A 23,341-nucleotide genomic window follows, 5' to 3' on the forward strand; every position below is an offset into this window, starting at 1 on the left:
ATATACATTTGACCAAGGTGAGGAATCGGTCTTGAGCCTCTTGATTCAAATCAGTCCACATCCACCTTAAAGTAAAGTTGTTTGGTAGAGTTTGTGCATTCATGGTAACTTTAGTGATTTGTTGACAATCTCCAAATTCTATCTTGATCTCTGTAGAGGGAAGAAATCGATGTGTGAATCGAGTGAAAAGGTCACAGCTCCTTTGTGGTGGAAAGGACAGTGTCAACAATTGAGATAGCATGGTTCCTCTATCAAAACTATAAGAAAAACAAAAGAACAAAGACCAGCATGAGGCATGCTTGTCCATTAGTGATCTGATCAGTTTTTTTCAGATATTTTGTAAACACAATACCTAATCAAAGATTTTATTTGCTAATGAGATGCACATTTGTTCATTTCCACACCACGAGGAGCGCGTTATTCAATAGTTCCTGATTATGTGGGAGGTGTTAGCTCAGTTCATCTATTGTAGCTGATTGCTTCTGTTTTTAAAAACTGAAATTAATTTCTTTATTTCTTTCCTGAGTGTTTTGCCTTTATCTCCTTGAAAATTTATGTGATTTGTGCACTTGTTTTCTTGTGTTACTGCTTTGAAATTAGTTTCTTCCAACACAGCTGACTAAAACATAAAATTCATGATTGAAATTAAAGTAATTCTTTGAACATTTCCATGACAACCACTACTCTGGCATTTGGACCGCTTTGGAAAAGTGTTTTCTTTTACTTTTGTGTGCGTCACGCAGAGAAATGTGTGACGCACACAAATATATGCAGGTAGGAAGGGTCAGCAAAAAGAAAGAAAAAAGAAAGAAATTCACTGTCCTCCAAGCTTACCTGAACCACTTTGTTTTTGACAGAGTTGCAGGCTCATTTATTCTCATTGAAAAACAATAAAATAAAAATAAAAAACAATGTTGACAATGTTGTGCTTTTAATTTTATTAAAGTGTCATTTCCTAAGCTCCGAAGATCTTGTTTGGGATGTTGCTAACAACACTTAAGGATGGATTTCTCAGGTTTTACAGTCATAACTCAGTTAAAGAGAGAAAAGTTTTCCACACCATTTAACATGCAATTACTGATAAAATTCTATCTTTTGTTCGAGTATTACTAGGTTAGGTTGTGACCTACGTTAAATCCAGTAATAATTGTGTTTACTTAAACACTGTATGTATCAAGCGTGTTTTCTAGGCTCAGTTGGTTGAGGTGAATAGTGATGTGACGTTCACGAACAAATCAAATATTTTGAACAGGTTTTCAAAATGAACAATAAGAGCCAAGTCCTCGTGAAGAGCCATTCATCTTGTCTTCGAAGAACCCCCCTCCTTGGTCTCACGGACATCAGAGCCATTTCTGGCACATTAAATAGTTCTGCTACTCAAAATGATTTATAGGGACTCTAAGTCTCCTCCCTTTCCGGTCGGCTCAATGGGGCTAAAAATGCTATTTCCTAATCCGCTTTGCCTTACACCCTGAATCGTACATATTAGGGATGAGTGAGTACACCACTATCTGTATCTGTATCTGTTTAACCATCTAAATGATCTGTATCTGTACTCAGAGTGGGTGCAGCCTAACCCGGAAGTGGGTGTGGTTTAACTGGAAGTGGGTGTGGTTTACATCAATGCGTTATTTTAAGTCTGATCAGAAGTTGCTATGTGTATTGTTTATTTAAAAAAACTATTTACAGAGCAGCCTCAGAGTTGAGATTAAATGTTTTTGATCACAATAGTAAAAGGAACTATTACAGAACAAGTTTTTCAATAAAATCAGAACATTAATATTTAAGTGCATGAATTAAGAGAAAGAGAGAAGAAAAGATCTTTTCTATAGCACCTCTCAAGATAAAAATCACGGGGTGCTTCACAAAAACAAAACATGTAAAATAGAAAAAAGAATTTAGAAAATGATTAAAATATATTTAAAATGTGCAAAAAATAGACAATTGTGATTAAAAAATGTAAAGAAAGAGAGAGAGAGTGAATAGGAAAGAGGGAGTTGATCCTGAGGAAGAGGAAAGAGAGAGAGAAAAAAAACCCAACCGGAGAGGATGCAGTGACTGACGCAGCATGAGCCATTTTCAGCTCTGTCTTGTCAAATGCACCACGTACGTTATGAAAAAAGTTACTTTAAATAACTTTAAAGTAACTTTAAAAAGAAGCAAACTGAAGAAAACATAGGGAGTACTTAAGAAACATGAGCTGTGAGCTCCCGGCTGCAGAGTTTTGTGTGTAGGGAGGGGCGGGCGCTCTATTTGACTGGCCAATCACAGAGCGTGAAGACAGTCAGTTACCCAATGAGGATTTTCCTCATTTTACTCATTTCATGCTCGTACTCGTCAAAAATGCTTTATCCGTACCGGATAATCGTCTGAAACGAGTATCTGGCTCATCCCTAGTACATATGTTTTACTGTAATTTAAATGAAAACTAATAGTGGGCGTTTTGACCACGCCTGTGACATACTTTGAGATTTATCAGCTTGTAAAAGTTCGTAATTAGCATGATTACAAATTAGACATTGGCACGTCGCATTTATGCCATCACCAGATATTCTGGTCTCCCCTAGCGTAGCTGCTACTTATTAAATGGCCAAAGTTATGGATTTTTCCTCCTGAAGTTTGCTGAACTTACAGTAATTTTCCCATTGTTTTTCTCTGTGTCTGGTTTGATGACGTCACTTTCGTGGTGCACATGTGTAGTCCTGTACTTATTTTCATCCATCCATCCATCCATTTACATCCGCTTATCTGGAGTCAGGTCGCGGGGGCAGTAGCCTAAGGCGAGAGGCCCAGACTTCCCTCTCCCCAGCCAATTGGGCCAGCTCCTCCGGAGGAATCCCAAGGCGTTTCCTGGCCAGGTGAGAGACATAGTCCCTCCACCATGTCCTGGGTCAACCTTTAGGTCTCCTCCCGGTTGGACGTGCCCGGAAAACCTCACCAGGGAGGTGTCCAGGAGGCATCCTGACCAGATACCCGAGCCACCTCAACTGGCTCCTCTCGATGTGGAGGAGCACCCCATCTCTAAGGGAGAGCCCAGCCACACTTCGGAGAAAACTCATTTCAGCTGCTTATATCCGCGATCTTGTTCTTTCGGTCACTACCCAAAGCTCATGACCATAGGTGAGGGTAGGAACGTAGATCGACTGGTAAATCGAGAGCTTCACCTTCTGACTCAGCTCTTTCACCACAATAAACCGGTACAACGCCCACATCACTGCAGATGCAGCACCAATCCGCCTATCGATCTCACACTCCAGTTTTCCTTCACTCGTGAACAAGACCCCGAGATACATAAACTCCTCCACTTTGGGCAGGACCTCGTCCCTGGCCCGGAGAAGGCATTCTACCCTTTTCCGAATCAAGACCATGTTCTCAGATTTACAGGAGCTGATTCTCATCCCAGCTGCTTCACACTCGGCTGCGAACCGCTCCAGCGAAAGCTGAGGATCACGTTCTGATGAAGCCAACAGGACCACATCATCTGCAAAAAGCAGAGACCCGATCCTCAGGCCACCAAAACGGATGCCTTCCACACCTTGGCTGTGCCTAGAAATCCTGTCCATAAAGTTTATGAATAGAATTGGTGACAAAGGGCAGCCTTGACGGAGTCCAACTCTCACTGGGAACGAGCCCGAATTACTGCCGGCAATGCGGACCAAGCTCTGACACCAGTCATACAGGGACCTAACAGCCCGTATCAGAGGGCCTGGTACCCCATACTCCCGGAGTACACCCCACAGGGCCCCCCGAGGGATGCGGTCAAACGCCTTCTCCAAATCCACAAAACACATGTAGACTGGTTGGGCAAATTCCCACGCACCCTCCAGGATCCCCTAAGGGTATAGAGCTGGTCCAGTGTTCCACGGCCAGGACGAAAACTACATTGCTCCTCCTGAATCTGAGGTTCAACAATCCGATGGACCCTCCTCTCCAGAACCCCTGAATAGACCTTACCAGGAAGGCTCAGGAGTGTGATTCCCCTGTAGTTGTAACACACCCTGTGGTTTTAAATAAGGGGACCACCACCCCAGTCTTCCCAGCCCAGTGGGACTACCCCCGATGTCCATGCGATGTTGCAGAGCTGCGTCAGCCAACACAGCCCCACAACATCCAGAACCTTAAGGAACTCCAGGCGAATATCATCAACCCCTGGAGCCTTGCCACAGAGGAGCTTTTTAACCACCTCAGTGACCTCAGCACCAGAGATTTGAGAGGTCGACCCAAAGTCCCCAGACTCTGCTTCCTCACTAGAAGACGTGTCGGTGGGATTGAGGAGGTCTTTGAAGTATTCTGCCCACCAATCCACAACGTCCTGGGTAGAGGTCAGCAGCACTCCGTCCCCACTATAGATAGTGTTGGCAGCGCGCTACTCCACCCCCCCACCCCCCCGAGGCCGTAAGGAATCTTGCTCCATGGTCTCACCAAACTCCTCCCATGTCCTGGTTTTTGCCTTGGCGACGACCCGAGCCGCATTTCTCTTGGACTGCCGGTACCCGTCAGTTGCCTCTAGAGTCCCACAGGCCAAAAAGACCTCATAGGACTCTTTCTTCAGCTTGACAGCATCCCTAACCGCCGGTGTCCACCAGCGGGTTCGGGGGTTGCCACCACGACAGACACTGACGATCCTGCGACCACAGCTCCGGTCGGCTGCCACAACAATAGAGACATGGAACAGGGTCCATTCAGACTCAATATCCCCTGCCTCCCACGGAACATTTAGGGAGTTCTGTTGGAGGCGGGAGTTGAAGCTCCTTCTGACAGGAGACTGTGCCAGACATTCCCAGCAGACCCTCGCGATACGTTTGGGCCTGCCTGGTCTGACCGATATCCTCCCCCACCATCTGAGCCAACTCACCACCAGGTAGTGGTCAGTTGACAGCTCCGCCTCTCTCTTCACCCGAGTGTCCAAGACATGCGGCCGCAGGTCAGATGAAACAACAACAAAGTCGATCATCAAGCTGTGGCCTAAGGTATCCTGGTGCCAAGAGCACATATGGACACCTTTATGTCTGAACATGGTGTTCATTATGGACAATCCATGACTGGCACAGAAGTCCAATAACAAAGCACCACTCGAATTCAGATCGGGGGGCCATTCCTCCCAACCACACCTCTCCAGGTCTCAATGTCAATGCCCACGTGAGCGTTAAAGTCCCCCAGCAGAACGAGGTAGTCACCGGAAGGAGCTCTTTCCAGCACGCCCTCCAAGGTCTCCAAAAAGGGTGGGTAGTTTGAACTGTAGTTTGGTGCATAAGCACAGACCACAGTCAGAACCCATCCCCCCACATGTAGGCGGAGGGATGCTACCCTGTCATTCACTGGGATAAACCCCAACGTACAGGCACAAAGATGGGGGGCAACTAGTATGCCCACACCTGCTCGGCGCCTCTCAGTGGGAGCAACTCCAGAGTGGTAGAAAGTCCAACCCCTCTCAAGGAAACTGGTTCCAGAGCCAGAGCCATGCATTGAGGTGAGTCCGACTATATCTAGTCGGAACCTCTCAACCTCACACACTAACTCAGGCTCCTTCCCCATCAGAGAGGTGACATTCCATGTGCCAAGAGCCAGCTTCTGTAGCCGAGGATCAGACCGCCATGGTCCCCGCCCTCGACTACCACCCGTCACACACTGCACCCGATCCCTTTGGCCCCTCCCACGAATGGTGAGCCCATGGGAAGGGGGGCCCACCTTTCCTCTTCGGGCTGTGCCCGGCCGGGCTCTATGGGTGAAAGCCCGGCCACCAGGCGCTCGCCAACGTGCCCCACCTCTAGGCCTGGCTCCAGAGGGGCCCCCTGGTGAGCCACGTCTGGGCGAGGGAACACGGTTTCTTTTTATATAATTCATCATAAGAGGTCATCGGGCTGCTCTTTGTCTGATCCCTCACCTAGGACCTGTTTGCCATGGGTTTTGTATTTTCATACAAAACCAAAAATAACATTCCCCCAGTTAAAAAATAAGCGCTTTCTTGAAATCAAAATGCTTCTTTAAAATTCACTTACATCATATTTGAAATTCGACACACATAACAAGCAGAATTAGAAAATAGCCTTTTTAGCCCCATTGACTTATATTCATTTTTTCCTTCCTCCGGGGACCCATGGTCCGGAAGTAGATGAGCGTGACATAGGCTCCCTATTGTGATTTAATGTGTAAACACTTGTCACAATCAGATACATTATTTCAGTGCCAATGTACACAGTCAAAGTCTAATCTGAACTATGTTTAGATTAAAAGGTATTTTGCACATGTTAACATGTATACATAACCAATATCATAATGTAGCAGTTTACTATTTTAGATTTGAACAGCATGCCACATTTATACGTGCAGTTTAAGTCAATTAACCTACAGCACAAGAAATTACAAATAATTATCACTTACATTACAACTAAGCTATGCCTTGTTTAATGCTTGTATTTGATATTCACTCCACCATAACATATGTTGCTGTCTCTGATACACGTGAGCCGACCATCACACTTTACTTCCTTGAAGACATCAGCCGTCCCACTCCATTTCTCTTAAACTAACGTTTTATTGGTAGACATTTTGCTCCTAATGCAGGTCATAATGATGTGTGAAACCAGCTCTGAAACAGTCGTGATGGTGTTGAGAGCTTCATTGGGTCAATCTAGCGGTAATTTCTTTGTAACATTAAACAGGATAAAGATAAAGATTTTAGTATGAAGTGAAAAAACACGTATATTGCTTAAACAAGAAGAGTGTCTGTCTCAAATTTGTGAATGTTGGTTACAGCCTTCTATCAGATGTTTGTAATTCATTGATGATAATAATGTCATATATATATATATATATATATATATATATATATATATATATATATATATATATATATGTATGTATGTATATATGTATATATTTTTTTTTCAGAGATCCAAGGGAAAATGTGATCTGCAATGTTTATTTTCTCTTTTCTCTCACACATCCATCCCTATGGATTCAAAGAGTGATTATTACAAAAAATAAAACATAATACAGGCAATTGGAGATTAGAAATAAACCTTCAATTAAATTAACCTCCTTCAGATTCTTCTTTTGCTTTTCTACATTTTAACACACAACTGACACATTCTACTTGAGTTTTTCTATGCTGGCAAAAGTCTAAGAAATCAATTCAATGTTCTGATGTACTATTGTTTTCTTTCTTTTGGTCAACAAAAATGTGTTGAAGATATGGTAGAAAGAAGACAATGTTAAGATGCCATCTCAGACCAAGAAAAATAATACATACATCAGCAGCTCTGAGCCGAGAGTGTGGCAAACCTGTCTATTACAATGCTCTGTGAGAACCTGATGAGTCCCAGCAGGGTCCAAGCCAGCCTGTAAATCACTCTTCCACAAAATACTCATAATAAGCCTTGAAAGCAAATCATTGATGATGACTTGACAGTGAATTGCAGCCATAAAGCTTCCCCAGTGACACCCTGACACACCTCACAATGATGTGCAACACAAAAAGGCATTTCAAAAGCTAACACCGATGTAAACAAAGGATGTCGTTTGCTTTGTAGATGGTCCTTTCAGCTTTCCAAAAAATTTGAGTAAATGTCACCAAAAAAGCACACACGTAAACACTGGCTTTAAGCAGAGTGTTGTATTACCATCAGACTGAAAATGTCAATATTTTCTGATGATCTGTCACTCAGTACTGATGAAACACAGTTTCATGCTTCCGTTGCCACAATGCCAATCTTCAGCTGTTCAGCACTTGTGAGCAAGGTAAATTATGTAAACCTGAAATAAATTGTCATGCTCAAAAAATGAGAAAAGTAAAATTGAGTCACATTCACTGAGGGAAGAAGTATTCTCCTCCTTTACAAAAATCCATAAGTCTTATGTTCTTCACAGGCATTTTGAGTTTTTGTTAACACAAGTGAAATAAAGCTTTTAGGGTACTGGCATTATTCAAGCTGCGCAGTGGCGCAGTGGTTAGAGCTGTTGCCTTGCAGCAAGAAGGTCCTGGGTTCGCTTCCCGGCCTGGGATCTTTCTGCATGGAGTTTGCAAGATCTCCCTGTGCATGCGTGGGTTTTCTCCGGGTACTCCGGCTCCCACAGTCCAAAAACATGACTGTTAGGTTAATTGGTCTCTCTAAATTGTCCTTAGGTGTGAGTGTGTGCATGATTGTTTGTCCTGTGTGTCTCTGTGTTGCCCTGCGATGGAGTCTCTGTCCAGAGTGTACCCCGCCTGATTGCCCGTTGACCACCGGATATAGGCACCAGACCCACCCCCCGCCCCGCACCCCGCCGTGACCCCACATGGACAAAGCGGGTTCAGAAAATGGATGGATGGATGGCATTATTCAAATAAACACAATAAATTAATAGATAAAGCCACGTTCAAATGAATGCCTGTTTTGATTTAAATGGCTTGTGCATACTTTGATAAACTGATTTTCTCATCGGAAATTATTCATGAAAACGTTTTTTTTTTTGCCTGAAAAGAAAAACATAAAAATAAATTTCAAAACGTTTTTGTAACCAAAAACTTGCAAGCAGAAATTTAAACTTGTTATATTTTATACTTGTTTATATATATATATATATATATATATATATATATATATATATGGGCTGCATGGTGGTGCAGTTGTTAGCACTGTTGCCCCGCAGCACGAAGGTTGCAGGTTCGAAACTCGGCTGCAGCCTTTCTGCGTGGAGTTGCGTGTTCTCCCCATTTGAGTTTCCTCCGGGTACTCCGGTTTCCCCCACAGATCACAACATGCCCTATAGGTTATAAATTGTAAGTTGCTTTGGATAACAGCGTCTGCCAAAACAACATATATATATATATATATATATATATATATATATATATATATATATATATATATATATATACAGATTAACCCAAGGAGCCACGATGTCTGCTCAAGATCGTAACACCATATCTCCATGTCCCGTCCCAGAAGGACACTTCAAGTCACGATGACAATAATTAGATAATAATTAATAAGCTCATTGATTTTATTACTGTTTAATATAATCATCATAACATGATCAATTGGTTCAATATAAAGGTATTTTAATTACATGAAATGGATTATTATGCTTTGGGTATAATAATAATTATTATAATGATTAAAGATGTATCCAGCAAAGAAGGTCAAGTTCACCTTACCCAGCTAACAAAGAGTTCAGATGAACAATAACTGCATCACATGTTTTTGAAGCATGATCAAGCTTTCTTCCGGAGAGAGTGGGAGTGGTCCTGAGAGCTTTTGGTAAAACTAACCATCACAGTTTCAAGTTCAGTTCTGGAACCAACACCGGAGGAAAGGGAACGGCCGTCCCTAACCTCCATCTGCTGTTCTAGTCACGTCGACCAGAATAGCTAAAGAATATACGAAACTGTCACCAGCTAACGAAGACTCTACCAGAGTCATTGATTTCTGAAGTTAAGACGAGAACATCCATCTGCCAAACGCTTGATAAACCGTGTACCCTGGACAACTCTGGACCAGACGATCGGACACTCGCGTCTTCCCTGCCAGCCCAGAGTGTCATCTTGTATGAACCCATCCTCCCGATCTCCGGATCCACAAGAGGTCCTGTTTGGGTGAGGTAGAACACGAGAATGCGTTTCATGCTGTTTCTCTCAAAATAATTCAGCTATCCGCAAAACATCACTTCCATCCAGAACGCTTTTTATTCTATCTGAAAGAAACCTTCTGAAAACTTCATTCACGCATCCAAAACTCACCATTCTCTTTTTAGCTCCATTCAGTCACAGGTTTGCTTTTAAACAAGTTTCATATAAAAACTGTTGAAAATTGTCATTAAAATTGCCATCCATGAATTGTCATTTTATAATTGACGTTTCAAATCTTCCAGTTTACAATTGTTAGTAATAAAATCTCTTCATTTTAAAACTTGCCTCATTATTGAAATGAAACACAGAAAAGGTATAATAATTCTGGTTATTTGAAAGCAAATATCCTAGCTTCTGATTTAAAATAACTTTTGCTATTAAATTTAATTATCTAAATTAATTACTAATCTTTGGATAAAAATTAGATCTAACTGGTTGATGTATGATCTTAAATCGATATATAAGTATCCGGGATATTCATATGTATGATAGGCTTCATAGGTTATTCTGATTGGTCATTTTTCGAAATCTCCACTGAATAGCAACAGAGGTGATTTCAGTGTGCAGATTAACTCTTATATATATATATATATATATATATATATATATATATATATATATATATATATATATACATATATACTTTCCCTCAGCAGTCCAAAAGTCTAAAAAATGTCACAAGTTTAAATTTCTGCTTACAAGTTTTTGATCACAAACGTGTTTTTTTAATTTGTTATTTATTTATTTATTTATTTATTGTATTTTCAGGCAAAAATAAAATAACTTTTTCATGACCAATTTCTGATGAGAAAATCAATTTAGCAAAGCATGCACAAGTCATTTAAATCAAAACAGGCATTTATTTGAACATGGCTTTATCTATCTATCTATCTATCTATCTATCTATCTATCTATCTATCTATCTATCTATCTATGCATGTATGTATGTATGTATGTATATATATATATATATATATATATATATATATATATATATATATATATATATATATATACATACACACATACCGTAAATCCTCTAATATTGGCCTGTATTCAATTAAAGGCCGGGTGTCATATTTTGGCAGGTGTCGGAGTCGGCGGAGGTGAATAATGGCCGGTATTTTATTGTGGCCGGGTGGAATGTGGTAACAAGCAAGTACCACGGGGGGGCTGTTGTGTCATCCGACTCACTTTTGATTTGCCAGTGACAGACCGCGATTTGGCAGGTGCGGAGACGAAGAGGAGGCGAAAATTTGATATCAAGTTCAAAGAGAACGTGCTGATCATGTTGCAGAACACTGGGGAGCAATAGGGGTTGTATGAACTAGTCGACTTCATTATAGTGACGTTTTATGCCTGTCATCGACTAGTCGCTGTCACGTGATAATGACCGGCAAGATGCAGCCCTCGGAAAAGACAGCAGCCTGCTGTCAGCAGGTGACAAGCTCCTGCGCGTCGGGAGGCAACGCACTGTGCCAGAGCGTCGGTACTGACACCCGCCGTAAAACGGACATTTAACCAAATTGTGACATTTACCCTCTTGCAATTTAACCTTCCCCTCACCCCATCCTAACCTTAACCAGCTTGCGCATGCAAAGCTCTGATTGTTGACGCGCTCCAGACATTCCTCCTGAGCACGGCCACAGTAACGTTATCAAATTAGGTGTCGCCACCTCAAAAACTAATTTAACAGGCAATCGTTCATGTCGGCTCATTTCCTTTAATGTTTTCTGTCTGTTATTTGCACCTGATGCGTTTCGCTGCTGTGGAGCTGGGCGCATCACCTTGTCCTCCGGTGACAAACCGATCACTGATGCGGCCGCCAAGCAGCGAGCACTCCGCTGTTTTTGCGGTCGGTAGATCTTTTAGAACTGCAGTTCAAAGGTAACTCATAAGGTGAATATATATGAGCCCAGGTAGCAGTTTTTCTTTAGGATTGAGAGGAGATGCAGGAAGATAATAAACAGGCAGGGCAGAAAAAATAGTCAAATAAAAACAAGTTAGTTTTTGTACCTGGTGGTTGCAGGGTGTCCGCGGGGTTTTAAAAAGTATTAAAAAGTGATAAATAAAAATAGTCAAATTTAAGGCCATTAAAAGTGTTAAATTTGGTCTCAGAGGTATTATTTTTTTCCAAATTAGGTATTACATTTTTCAGACTATCAGATGTCGTATTCTGAACATCGACATAGAAATATATTCCGAATGAAATGTTTTGAACGATTATAAAAACAAAACAAGCCGATAATTTGCTCCTCCCACTTGCGCTGCCTTGAGTTGCAAATGAAGCGCTCCTCCCAGTGTTGCCAAGTTAACTTAGCGACTTTGACGCTATTTCTAACAGCTTCTCAGACCCCCTTCTTGACTTTTTAAATCTTAAAAGTACCTAGGGAACACCTCAGAAACATCTCTGGTAACCCTTAGCTACTTTCTGGATAACTGTCGTCGACATTTCCTGCAGGTTAGCTAAACACTCCGCCTGCACTCCGGACCGTTCTTCAGGACATTAGGAAAGGGAATAATGTAGTGATGTGTCAGTCGCTAAAGACAGCTCTCGGAGCCGGCTCCCTGTTGGATTAACCAGAGTGAGTGACACACACACCGTACCTGCGGACTCCTGAGCCGATAAAAACGGCTAAATGTGCGCGTGCGGCGCGCTAAACACACGTGCAGCTTGCCCCTGATTGCTGTGAGACCGGGTTGGGGGTGGGGGTGCAGCTGTGGTTGGGACAATTATTACATTAACTGATGGACTTGTAAATAAATAGTTTATAAATAAGGTAGAAATAAGTTCCTCACGCTGATAAATAATAACTAATCTCTCTGAGGACATGGTGCTAGTGCACGCTCCTACAGCACCTTGACATGACTCAATAAATGTTATGCAACATTTAGTGAACAGCAATTTGCATTTATTTGTTATAAATGCCACTGTATAATTCTTGCTGTCAGTATTTGCAAGATATTGGTATTTGGGTCTGCACTGGTTAGACTTAAATGAGTTAAACCAAGGTCTATAGCCCTTGGGTCATAAACTATGAGCTATAAGTATATTGGTCTTTTTATACTAGGAATCAGGAGTTATTTTAGTGATCATCTTGTTTATTTTTGCCCTGATTGTGCCCTGAGCTGTTTTATGACTGAATAAAAATAAAAAAATAAAAATCTACATAAATTGAAAAATCGTCTTAAATAATCGAGATCTCAATTTCAGTCACAATAATCGTGATTATTGTTTTTGCCATAATCGAGCAGCCCTACTTTAGCATATCCGGTCACATAATGATGACGTCATATTCAGTGGTCGTTGTGCATCATTTCAAGCCTCGTGGTCAACTGTCTGAACCGCTGAACAGAAGTGCCTGGCTTATTTTCTAAGTAAAATAAATATGTGCAATACGTTGTCAACATCAGTGAGTCTCTAAGTCTATTCTTTTTGTATGTTATATATGTTAAAATATGTGTAAATAGGTCGCTGATTAACACTTGCAATTTAGTGTTGTGATGGTTTTAAAAAAATTCTGAAGGTAGTAAAAAAAGTATTAAAAAGTAGTAAATTTTACTTAAGGATTGCTGTATATACCCTGGGTTGCAACAAACAGACACCATTGAAGGTAATCAGAAGTGAGGAACAGAAAATGAAATAATTATTTTAATGTTTAGAGCAGCAGCAACTCCGAGAGGCTGCAGGCGCATCAGTGAGTTTGCAGCCGCTGCGCAGGGGGAGGGGGAGAGGGCTGAAGCAGAAACTACCGCTGTTAAAAGAAATGTGTTTAACTTTGAAAATGTGGGCGCAATTTTAATTGTCAAAAACTCCAGCGAACCATTAGTTCATTTTGCTCAAATAGAAATAGAGGCCTGCCTCTAATTCTGGTCCTCCTTCCAATAAAGGCCTGGAGCTTGATGAGCTTGAGTCAAATACAGGCCCGGACCTGTATTAGAGGATTTACGCTATATATATATATATATATATATATATATATATATATATATATATATATATATATATATATATATATATATGTGTGTATTGTATATTGGAGCAGACGTCACCAACACTGACAGACAAGGTCTTATCAAACGAGTATGACCCTAACCAACTCAGGGTGACTTCCTAACAGTTTTAGTTGTAAAAATGAAACCATAAACCATACTAGTTTTCTTCAAAAAAGAAAACTTATGGACTTTGGTTTGCATCTTACCTGAGAAGCAGGTAACAATATGTGAACATGAACAACCATCTGTCCTCTCTTAAAGATTGCAGAATGGGAGTGCCACAGGGTTACGTTCTTGGGCCATTGCTTCAGAGTATGTAGACCCATTGGAGAATGTTGTCACATGCACCCCCACCCCTGTTGACCATCATCGTGTTTAGCTGCCACTTGTCAATTCACAGAGCCAAATAATGGCAAAATCAAATCTATCAACATGGTTAACACACGCAGAGCTGTAGGCTGTACAAGTAGACAAAAGGAGGCCAGTAAAGTTAAATTTTACATGTTTCCAGCTGAAATAGTGTTTATGCATTAAGTACATATTACGTGGATAGTTGATTGTACATATGTTGGCCTGTCTTTCTATTAACGGTGACCTTGCAATATTGATCAAAACTTGTTTTCAGACGTGTGTTGGGTTGACAGTGGAGTTGTGACAAAATTCACTGGTTCCTGGAACAATGTGGACGTTGCTGTATTTAACTGAAAATGCTTGAACATTTTTGACCTTTCCTGAATAACTCACAAAAGTGTAATAGATACTGGAAAATATTTATCATACTCTGCATGTAGTCATGACTTTAATGTCTGCATGGCGCAGGTGTCAGAGAAGATTCCTGACTTCTATTGACCACATGTGACCCCTTCCTTGATTGTGAAGTGGTCTCAAACATGCAGGGCAGCTCTGAAATATATGCATATCCGTAACAAAGAAGGGACATCTGAAATGCCAACAGTGATGCACAGCTGAGAGGAGACGTGGGTTTATGAAATAATGTGTCCTTTTTCCACTGCTTTCTCCTGCAACATGAATCAGAGAAAAAATAACTCGCTTTTGCTGTTGAGTAAAAAATAAAGTCTTAGCGAAAAGTACAGATGACTTGTTGTATCTGCTCAGTTCACTCGAAATTAAGTCTAAAATTTGGCAAAGCTGTTTGCCAGCTCTTTGTTTTGGCAAGATTAGTGCATTTATTGATGACTGGCTTATGGTAATAAGGTTTAGCAGTAGGGCTGGGATCACAACATGTGAAAACATAAAAATCTTACAGAATCTGTCTGCCTGCAAGCTACATTGGATGATTATGGTGCATCTTCATCACTGTCTCAGTTTCTACCATGTCCAAATGAAGTCGTCATTTGGATTGTTAATTAAAATGTCAAGATGTGGCCTTTTTGTGGGTCATTTACTCAGTTAAACCGATCTGCTGTACAGTATTGCTGAAATGTGCAGACTCTGCTGAGAAAATCACTTGATTGACTGTAGAAATGTCTTTCCATTTCTCTCTGATTGCTTCCTGCAGAAAGGTGCAATGGAGAATTCAATAAATCCCAAGGTTTATCTAAATGTCTGATGTTACAATCTGTGAAAATGCATGAAGAAACTTAATGCATTCCACCATCAACAATCTTTACTTATATACTGTAGCTAATTTCTAAGAAGGTTGCTATGGCAATAATTGATTTGAGGATATGGTGTGTCACAAAAATAGCACAGTAATAAATTGTAAGACCTCCTGTGTCAAAGCTGAACTATAAAGATGTATGTTTCTTTAATAACTCTAAATCTAACAAAACCCCTAAAATATTGGTCCTGAACAATAGAAAAATAATAAAGAAAAAGGATGAGCTAATATTTCTTAACAATATAATATGTAACAATGCAGCAAGAACAGCCTCCTGTGGTTAAATTTGTTTACTGCAAACACACAAGTGACATTCTCTGTGACTTTTAAGGTTGTTGCCAGTTATGGATCACCATTAGATGATTCCAGACAATGAACAAAGACAAGTAAGTTGATAATTAGATACAAATATTTCACTGAAATATCAAGATGTTTTAATTGAAAAAGTAGCTTAAGATTTTTTAAAGACATTTATTTTATGTTTAATTCACTGTTAGCATTGTTAGCTCATTGTTAGCCTCTAGTATTCTTTACCAGATATTAAGTAATGAGAAAGATGCACCAGCCTCTCAGAGGTACAAGAAATAACTTCTGGGTAGCTCCTGTTTACTGGCTTAGGATCTTTATAAAACACTTCAGGATTAGCCAACACAGACTTGGCAAATCCACAGGCTAACAGACTGTAAATAATGACTTTTCCCCTCTTTGGCTTTTTTAAGAGGAGAAAACTGGCAACCCCCTAGCCAGCTGAGAAGGAAATCTGTTTCAATGCGACCTTCTTTCCAACATGATTGAGACATTAGGCTGTTTTGTGATTGCTTCAGTGTAAAACTCCTAAACATTGTACCTTTAATTTGGTGTGAATGTGACATGGCATTGTTCTTGATAGTGTGATTACTTCTCTTCATGAGGTTAGGACTTATTTCCTGCCAGTGGAATGATGTAAATCTGAACCTTCTAGTATCATGTGTACTATAGTACCTGTCTGATAAATTCCCAGAGGCTTGCTCAGAGGCAGGTCCTTCTTGAAACAGCTTGACTGTGGTAAATTGATATCATAATGTCACTGTTTGATTGTTCATTTGAGGCACTTCATTTTCAAACCAATATGGAGTTAAATCAGAATTGGTTCAAAGTCATTTGAACATCTGGTGAAAACCAATCATCACACAGCAGCGCTGAGCAATATGGTGTGATTTTCACAATATTTATATAATCTTTTTTTAATCATAGTGGGATGTTAATTAATAACTTGATGTAGCTCACAATTATCTATAAATCTGCATCAGTGGCTTCTTTCACTGAGCTTTGTGGTCTAGGAAGCCATTTTCGTCGTCGTCCTCTTCCTCCGCTTATCCGGGTCTGGGTCGCGAAGGCAGCATCCCAACTAGGGAGTTCCAGACTGTCCTCTCCCCAGCCACCTCCACCAGTTCCTCCGGTAGGACCCCAAGGCGTTCCTGGACCAGATTGGAGATGTAACCTCTCCAGCGTGCCCTGGGTCCACCCGGAGGTCTCCTGCCAGCAGGACATGCCCGAAACACCTCCCCAGGGAGGCATCCAGGAGGCATCCTGACCAGATACCCAAATCACCTCAACTGAATCTTTTCGATCCGGAGAAGCAGCGGTTATAATCAGAGTCCCTCCCGAATGTCCGTGCTCCTCACCCTAAGGCTGAGCCCGGCCACCCTACAGAGGAAACTGATTTTGGCCGCTTGTATTCGCAATCTTGTTTTCTCGGTCATTACTCAAAGCTCATGACCATAGGTGAGGACTGGGAAGTAGATCGACCAGTGAATCGTGAGCCGGGCTTTCTGGCTCAGCTCCCTCTTTACCACACCACAAAGGCTCAGCGTCTGCATCACTGCAGACGCCGAACCAATCCGCCTGTCAATCTCCCGATCCCTCCTACCCTCACTCGTGAACAAGGCCCTGAGATACTTAAACTCCTCCACTTGAGGTAGGACCTCTCTCCTGACCCGGAGTTGGCAAGCCACCCGGTCGAGAACCATGGTCTCAGATTTGGAGGTGCTGATCCTCATCCCAGCCGCTTCACACTTGGCCGCAAACCTACCCAGCAAGAGCTGAAGGTCAGAGCTGGATGAAGCTAGGAGGACCACATCAATCGCAAAAAGCTGAGATGAGATTCTCCTGCCACCAAACTCGACACACTCCACACCATGGCTGCACCTAGAAATTCTGTCCATAAAGGTTATGAACAGAACCGGTGATAAAGGGCAGCCCTGGCGGAGTCCAACCCTCACTGGGAACAGGTCCGACTCACTACCGGCTATGCGGACCAAACTCACGCTCCTCTGGTAAAGGATCTGAATGGCCCTTAACAAAAGGCCACCCACCCCATACTCCTGGAGCTTCCCCCACAGGGTGCCCCTGGGGACACGGTCATAAGCCTTCTCCAAATCACAAAACGCATGTGGATTTGTTGGGCAAACTCCCATGCCCCCTCCATCACCCTTGCAAGGGTATAGAGCTGGTCCACAGTTCCACGGCCAGGACGAAAACCACATTGCTCCTCCTCAATCTGAGACTCAACTATCGATCGGACCCTCCTCTTCAGTACCTTCGAGTAGACCTTTCCAGGGAGGCTGAGGAGTGTGATCCCCTATAGTTGGAACACACCCTCCGGTCGCCCTTCTTAAAGACTACCACCCCGGTCTACCACTCCACAGGAACTGCCCCCAATGACCACGCAATGTTGCAGAGACGAGTCAACCACTACAGCCCTACCACATCCGTAGCCTCGAGATACCCAGGACGAATCTCATTCACCCCCGGGGCTCCGCCGCTGTGTAGTTGTTTGACTACCTCAGCAACTTCTGCCGCAGAGATTGGACAGTCCATCCCCAAGTCTCCCGACTCTGGCTCCTCCTCGGAATGTGCATAGGCAGGATTGAGGAGCTCGTCAAAGTACTCATTCCACCACCCGTCTATAACCCCAGTTGACGTCAGCAGCTGCCCATCCCCACTGTAAACAGTGTGAGCGAGTTGCTGCTTCCCTCTCCTGAGGCGCCGGACAGTTTGCCAGAACCTCTTTGGCACAGATCGATAGTCTTTCTCCATGTCCTCGCCAAACTCCTCCCACGCCCGAGATTTAGCCTCGGCAATTGCCACTGCTGCACCCCTCTTGGCTATCCTGTACCCATCTGCTGCCTCCGGAGACCCACAGACCAGCCACGCTCTGTAGGCCTCCTTCTTCAGCCTGACGGCTCCCCGAACCTCTGGTGTTCACCAGCGGGTTCGGGGGTTGCCACCACGACTGGCACCTGCCACCTTGCGACCACAGCTAGCAACAGCCGCCTCAACAATCACAGGGTGGAACAAGGCCCACTCGGAGTCGAGGTCCCCCACTGCTCTCAGGACGCGGTCAAAGCTCTGTCGGAGGTGGGAGTTAAAGACCGTCTGACAGGTTCTTCTGCCAAGCGTTCCCAGCAGACCCTCACTATGCGTTTGGGTCTGCCAGGTCTACACGGCATCGTCCCCTGCCATCTGATCCAACTCACCACCAGGTTGTGATCAGTTGACAGTTCCGCTCCTCTCTTCACTCGGATGTCCAAAACATACGGCCGCAGGTCAGATGATACGACTACAAAGTCTATCATTGACCAGCGACCTAGGCTGCCCTGGTACCAAGTGTACCGATGGGCATCTTTATGTTCGGACATGGTGTTCGTTATGGCCAAACTGCGGCTTGCACAGAAGTCCAATAACGAAACACCACTCGAGTTCAGATCAGGCGGGGGCCGTTCCTCCCAATCACACCCCTCCAGCTCATGCTGTCAATGCCCAAGTGAGTATTAAAGCCCCCCAGCAGGACAATGGAGTCCCTTGATGGAGCACTATTTAGCACTCGTCCCAGGGACTCCAAAAAGGGTGGGTAATCTGAACTGATATTTGGCGCATAAGCACAAACAACAGTCAGGACCCGTTCCCCGACTCGAAGGTGCAGGGAAGCTACCCTTTCGTCCCCCAGGGTAAACCCCAACACACAGGCAGAGAGTCTTGGGGCTAACAAAAAAGCCAACCCCAGCCCTCTGTCTCTCACCCGGAGCAACTCCAGCAAAGGAGAGTGTCCAACCCCTCTCAAGGACTTGGGTTCCAGAGCCAATGCTATGTGTCGAGGTGAGTACGAGGTGTATGTGCCATTTTCATTTTTAATATGAAACCAAAAGCTGCAATATATATTTGTGTAATCAAGTGCTTTCCTCTAGACTCTGTTTGCTATGTAATTAAAGTTCTTTCAAACAAAATGTTAAAGTTTTCTTCCCACTTATTGAAGTAGTTAAACATTTAAAATTTCAACCCCAGGGTTCTCAGGTATTATATAACTAAAGTGTATTTCTGTTGTTAGTTTTTAAAAATCTTTATGTTCATGCAGAAAATCAGAGAAAACAAAGTGATCAAATGGACGTTGGCCATGTTCTGGTAAAATAAATCCCAAAATAAAAACACATTCAAAAATTAAATCAACATTATTTTTGAATAGTATAGATAATTTGAAAACACTTTAGAACAATCTAGCTAATTTTAAAACATATCACTGTAGAATAATACAGTTATATCACTATTATTAAATAATATAATTTTTTAAAATACAGATTCGTCTTCTTCGTCTTCGTCTTCGTCTTCCTCCGCTTATCCGGGTCCGGGTCGCAGGGGCAGCATCCCAATTAGGGAGCTCCAGGCCGTCCTCTCCCCGGCCTTGTCCACCAGCTCCTCCGGCAGGACCCCAAGGCGTTCCCGGACCAGATTGGAGATGTAACCTCTCCAATGTGTCCTGGGTCGACCCGGGGGCCTTCTGCCGGCAGGACATGCCCGAAACACCTCCCCGGGGAGGCGTCCAGGAGGCATCCTGACCAGATGCCCAAACTACCTCAACTGGCTCCTTTCGATCCGGAGGAGCAGCGGTTCTACTCCGAGTCCCTCCCGAATGTCCGAGCTCCTCACCCTATCTCTAAGGCTGAGCCCGGCCACCCTACGGAGGAAACTCATTTCGGCCGCTTGTATCCGCAATCTCGTTCTTTCGGTCATTACCCAAAGCTCATGACCATAGGTGAGGATTGGGACGTAGATCGACCGGTAAATCGAGAGCCTGGCTTTCTGGCTCAGCTCCCTCTTCCCCACGACAGATCGGCTCAGCGTCCGCATCACTGCAGACGCCGAACCAATCCGCCTGTCGATCTCCTGATCCCTCCTACCCTCACTCGTGAACAAGACCCCGAGATACTTAAACTCCTCCACTTGAGGTAGGACCTCTCCCCCGACCCGGAGGTGGCAAGCCACCCTTTTCCGGTCGAGAACCATGGTCTCAGATTTGGAGGTGCTGATCCTCATCCCAGCCGCTTCACATTCGGCCGCGAACCTACCCAGCAAGAGCTGAAGGTCAGAGCTGGATGAAGCTAGGAGGACCACATCATCCGCAAAAAGCAGAGACGAGATTCTCCTGCCACCAAACTCGACACACTCCACACCACGGCTGCGTCTAGAAATTCTGTCCATAAAAGTGATGAACAGAACCGGTGACAAAGGGCAGCCCTGGCGGAGTCCAACCCTCACTGGGAACAGGTCCGACTTACTACCGGCTATGCGGACCAAACTCACGCTCCTCTGGTAAAGGGACTGAATGGCCCTTAACAGAAAGCCACCCACCCCATACTCCTGGAGCGTCCCCCACAGGGTGCCCCTGGGGACACGGTCATAAGCCTTCTCCAAATCCACAAAGCACATGTGGATTGGTTGGGCAAACTCCCATGCCCCCTCCATCACCCTTGCAAGGGTATAGAGCTGGTCCACAGTTCCACGGTCAGGAGGAAAACCACATTGCTCCTCCTCTATCTGAGATTCAACTATCGATCGGACCCTCCTAAAATACAGATTGCTGTAGAAAATTAATGAAGATTTATTGAACATTAGATACACTTCCTGATCTGCGAGGAATTTGAGGATCTGCCTCAATGTCATCTTCCTCCTCTCCATCATTACTGATGGCGAGATTTGCTGGCACCATAACTATCCTCCTCCATTTTCCATAGAAATCTTAGTTTAAAACTGCTAAATAAACTCAATGATATAATTTGTATTGTTACTGTTACCATGAATATTAAGATTATGTCTAAAGACAATACATTTAAACCATAAATGTACATGATTTATTTTACTTGTCAGATGAATTTTCAAATATGGCAGCTTTGATTTTCAAGCCATGACTTCACCAACTTTACTGAGTTTAACTTTTACACACATATCCTTGTTTAGCGTAACTACTCAAGCTTTTGATGTGCGGTTTTCATAAACCTAGCAGTTATAGAGATGCAGTATTGCCGCAAACATAAGAGGAAACCAAGCAGTTTTCTAGTTCTGCAGACCCACCAATATTTGGCAAATCATAGCCCTGCACTAATTGGTCAAATGGTCCCATGGCACAAACTGTGACTAGGTTGATCTCTGATGATTGGTTAGGTGATATCCTGTAATTCTAAAAGTTTATGAAAAGGCACACCAGCATCCTTTAATGATTTCAGTTAACCCTGTATGTGTCTGCAACTTAATCGGATAAAGTTAAAGTCCCCCATTAGTCGTCATGACACACTGGTGAAATGACATATGTTAAACGTGTTGGATAAACACAAGCATCAGAAGCTAAACGATGTTTAGGAATTTTTCTCTTTTTGAACAACCTTAAGAGAAAAAGAGGAAGGGCTATTTCACTGAAGTGACACAAGCTAGAGCAGTCATGATTGCACTGATGATCAAAGACATGCTCTAGTGTTCACAAAGTAAGCGGTAAAACCCACATGTTCATGCACGTGTACGTCCACCTTTGATTGGAAGCAACAGGCTCTGGTCTGTGTCTATGGGGACTGTCACAAAGCATTTGGCAAACTCAGAAAATCATTAAATGAAATGGAGGTGAACAAGGTAAGAAGACTGTGCTTGTGGTGGGTCGATGAAGTCTAAAGCTATAGTTTAATACATGGTGTCCCTCATGTTGGGATTTATAGAAGCCTTTGATGACTCACCTCTTGTTGCAAATCCTTGATGATTTTGGTTTTCTTCTCCATCTCAACTTTCAGAAATTTAATCTGAGGACAAAAAAAAAAACACACAATCATACCAATAAGCCAGTAGTGAGTGTTTGTGCTTGTGTGTTTGAGGCAGTAATGGAATGTGTTAAAGATTATTAATGCCAACATTGAAATTAAATAGTTATACTGAATGCATTTTATTGTTGTCTGAAATGCCACCACTTACTTCTGATGAAAAAAGGGTCACAAATCACAAATAAAAACATGTGAAAAATCTCTATAATTAGGTCTGTGGTAAAGTGTTTGGCAAACAATTCTCAAGCCTCTAAGGGAAATAAAACCACCATTTATAATATTCTTCTACATTTTAGGTACTAAAATAGGCACGCGTTACCTCAGTGGTGACATCAGCCATCTTTATGGTGTGGTTTGTTGGAGCAGCTATTGCTGAGAGGCAGAGCCTAGCTCTTTAAGAAGGTCAGCTCTGTCCTACAGGCCGTCTTTTTTACACAGTAATTTTTATTTTTTTTAAACATGAAAAACAGTTTTGAATTTTTTCTGTTACTTTTTCTTTTTTACTTTTTATTATCCTTAACTCTTCTTTTTACTTCTGTAATTCTGTTTTCTATTCTATTCTATTTTCTATTCTATTCTATTTTCGTCTAATTTGTGGAAGCCATGAAATGGTTGTTAGATTTACACTCTATATTTATGCATATGTTTTAAAGAAAGTCATATTTAGATGTTTTCTTTAAAATGATGATCAGTTATTCACATTTAACATTAAACATCTGGGTCACTTCGGTCTCATGCGGGTGGTTTTTGTTCACATATGATTCCCAAGGACTTCTCAGGAATGTGGAAATACCCCAGCTCATGGGCAGCGTTAAATACGTGCCGGGAAATCCGTGGTGTCGTGAGCTGTGTTGCTTTTGGAGATTTTGAACCACAATTTTGAAATTAATTTGCTCCCTGTTCTCTCACTGCCGTGAGTGTCCTCAACCCCCCCCCCCCACACACACACACACACACACACACACAACCATCACCCCTCCATTCCTCTCCTCTGACCGT

The 23,341-nt window shown here is 42.7% G+C and overlaps 1 protein-coding gene across 1 annotated transcript in view; it reads right to left on the reverse strand.

Moving 5' to 3' along the window:
- luzp2 (leucine zipper protein 2) overlaps positions 1 to 23,341 on the reverse strand; it is a 276,903-nt gene that overhangs the window by 103,880 nt on the left and 149,682 nt on the right. Inside the window, exon 5 of the mRNA XM_015953680.3 lies at positions 22,262 to 22,324. Within this exon, the coding sequence (XP_015809166.3) occupies positions 22,262 to 22,324 (63 nt within the window). The remainder of the gene's footprint in view (positions 1 to 22,261; positions 22,325 to 23,341) is intronic.

This window comes from Nothobranchius furzeri, chromosome 9 (genome assembly GCF_043380555.1).
Source record: "Nothobranchius furzeri strain GRZ-AD chromosome 9, NfurGRZ-RIMD1, whole genome shotgun sequence".
NCBI lineage: Eukaryota > Metazoa > Chordata > Actinopteri > Cyprinodontiformes > Nothobranchiidae > Nothobranchius > Nothobranchius furzeri.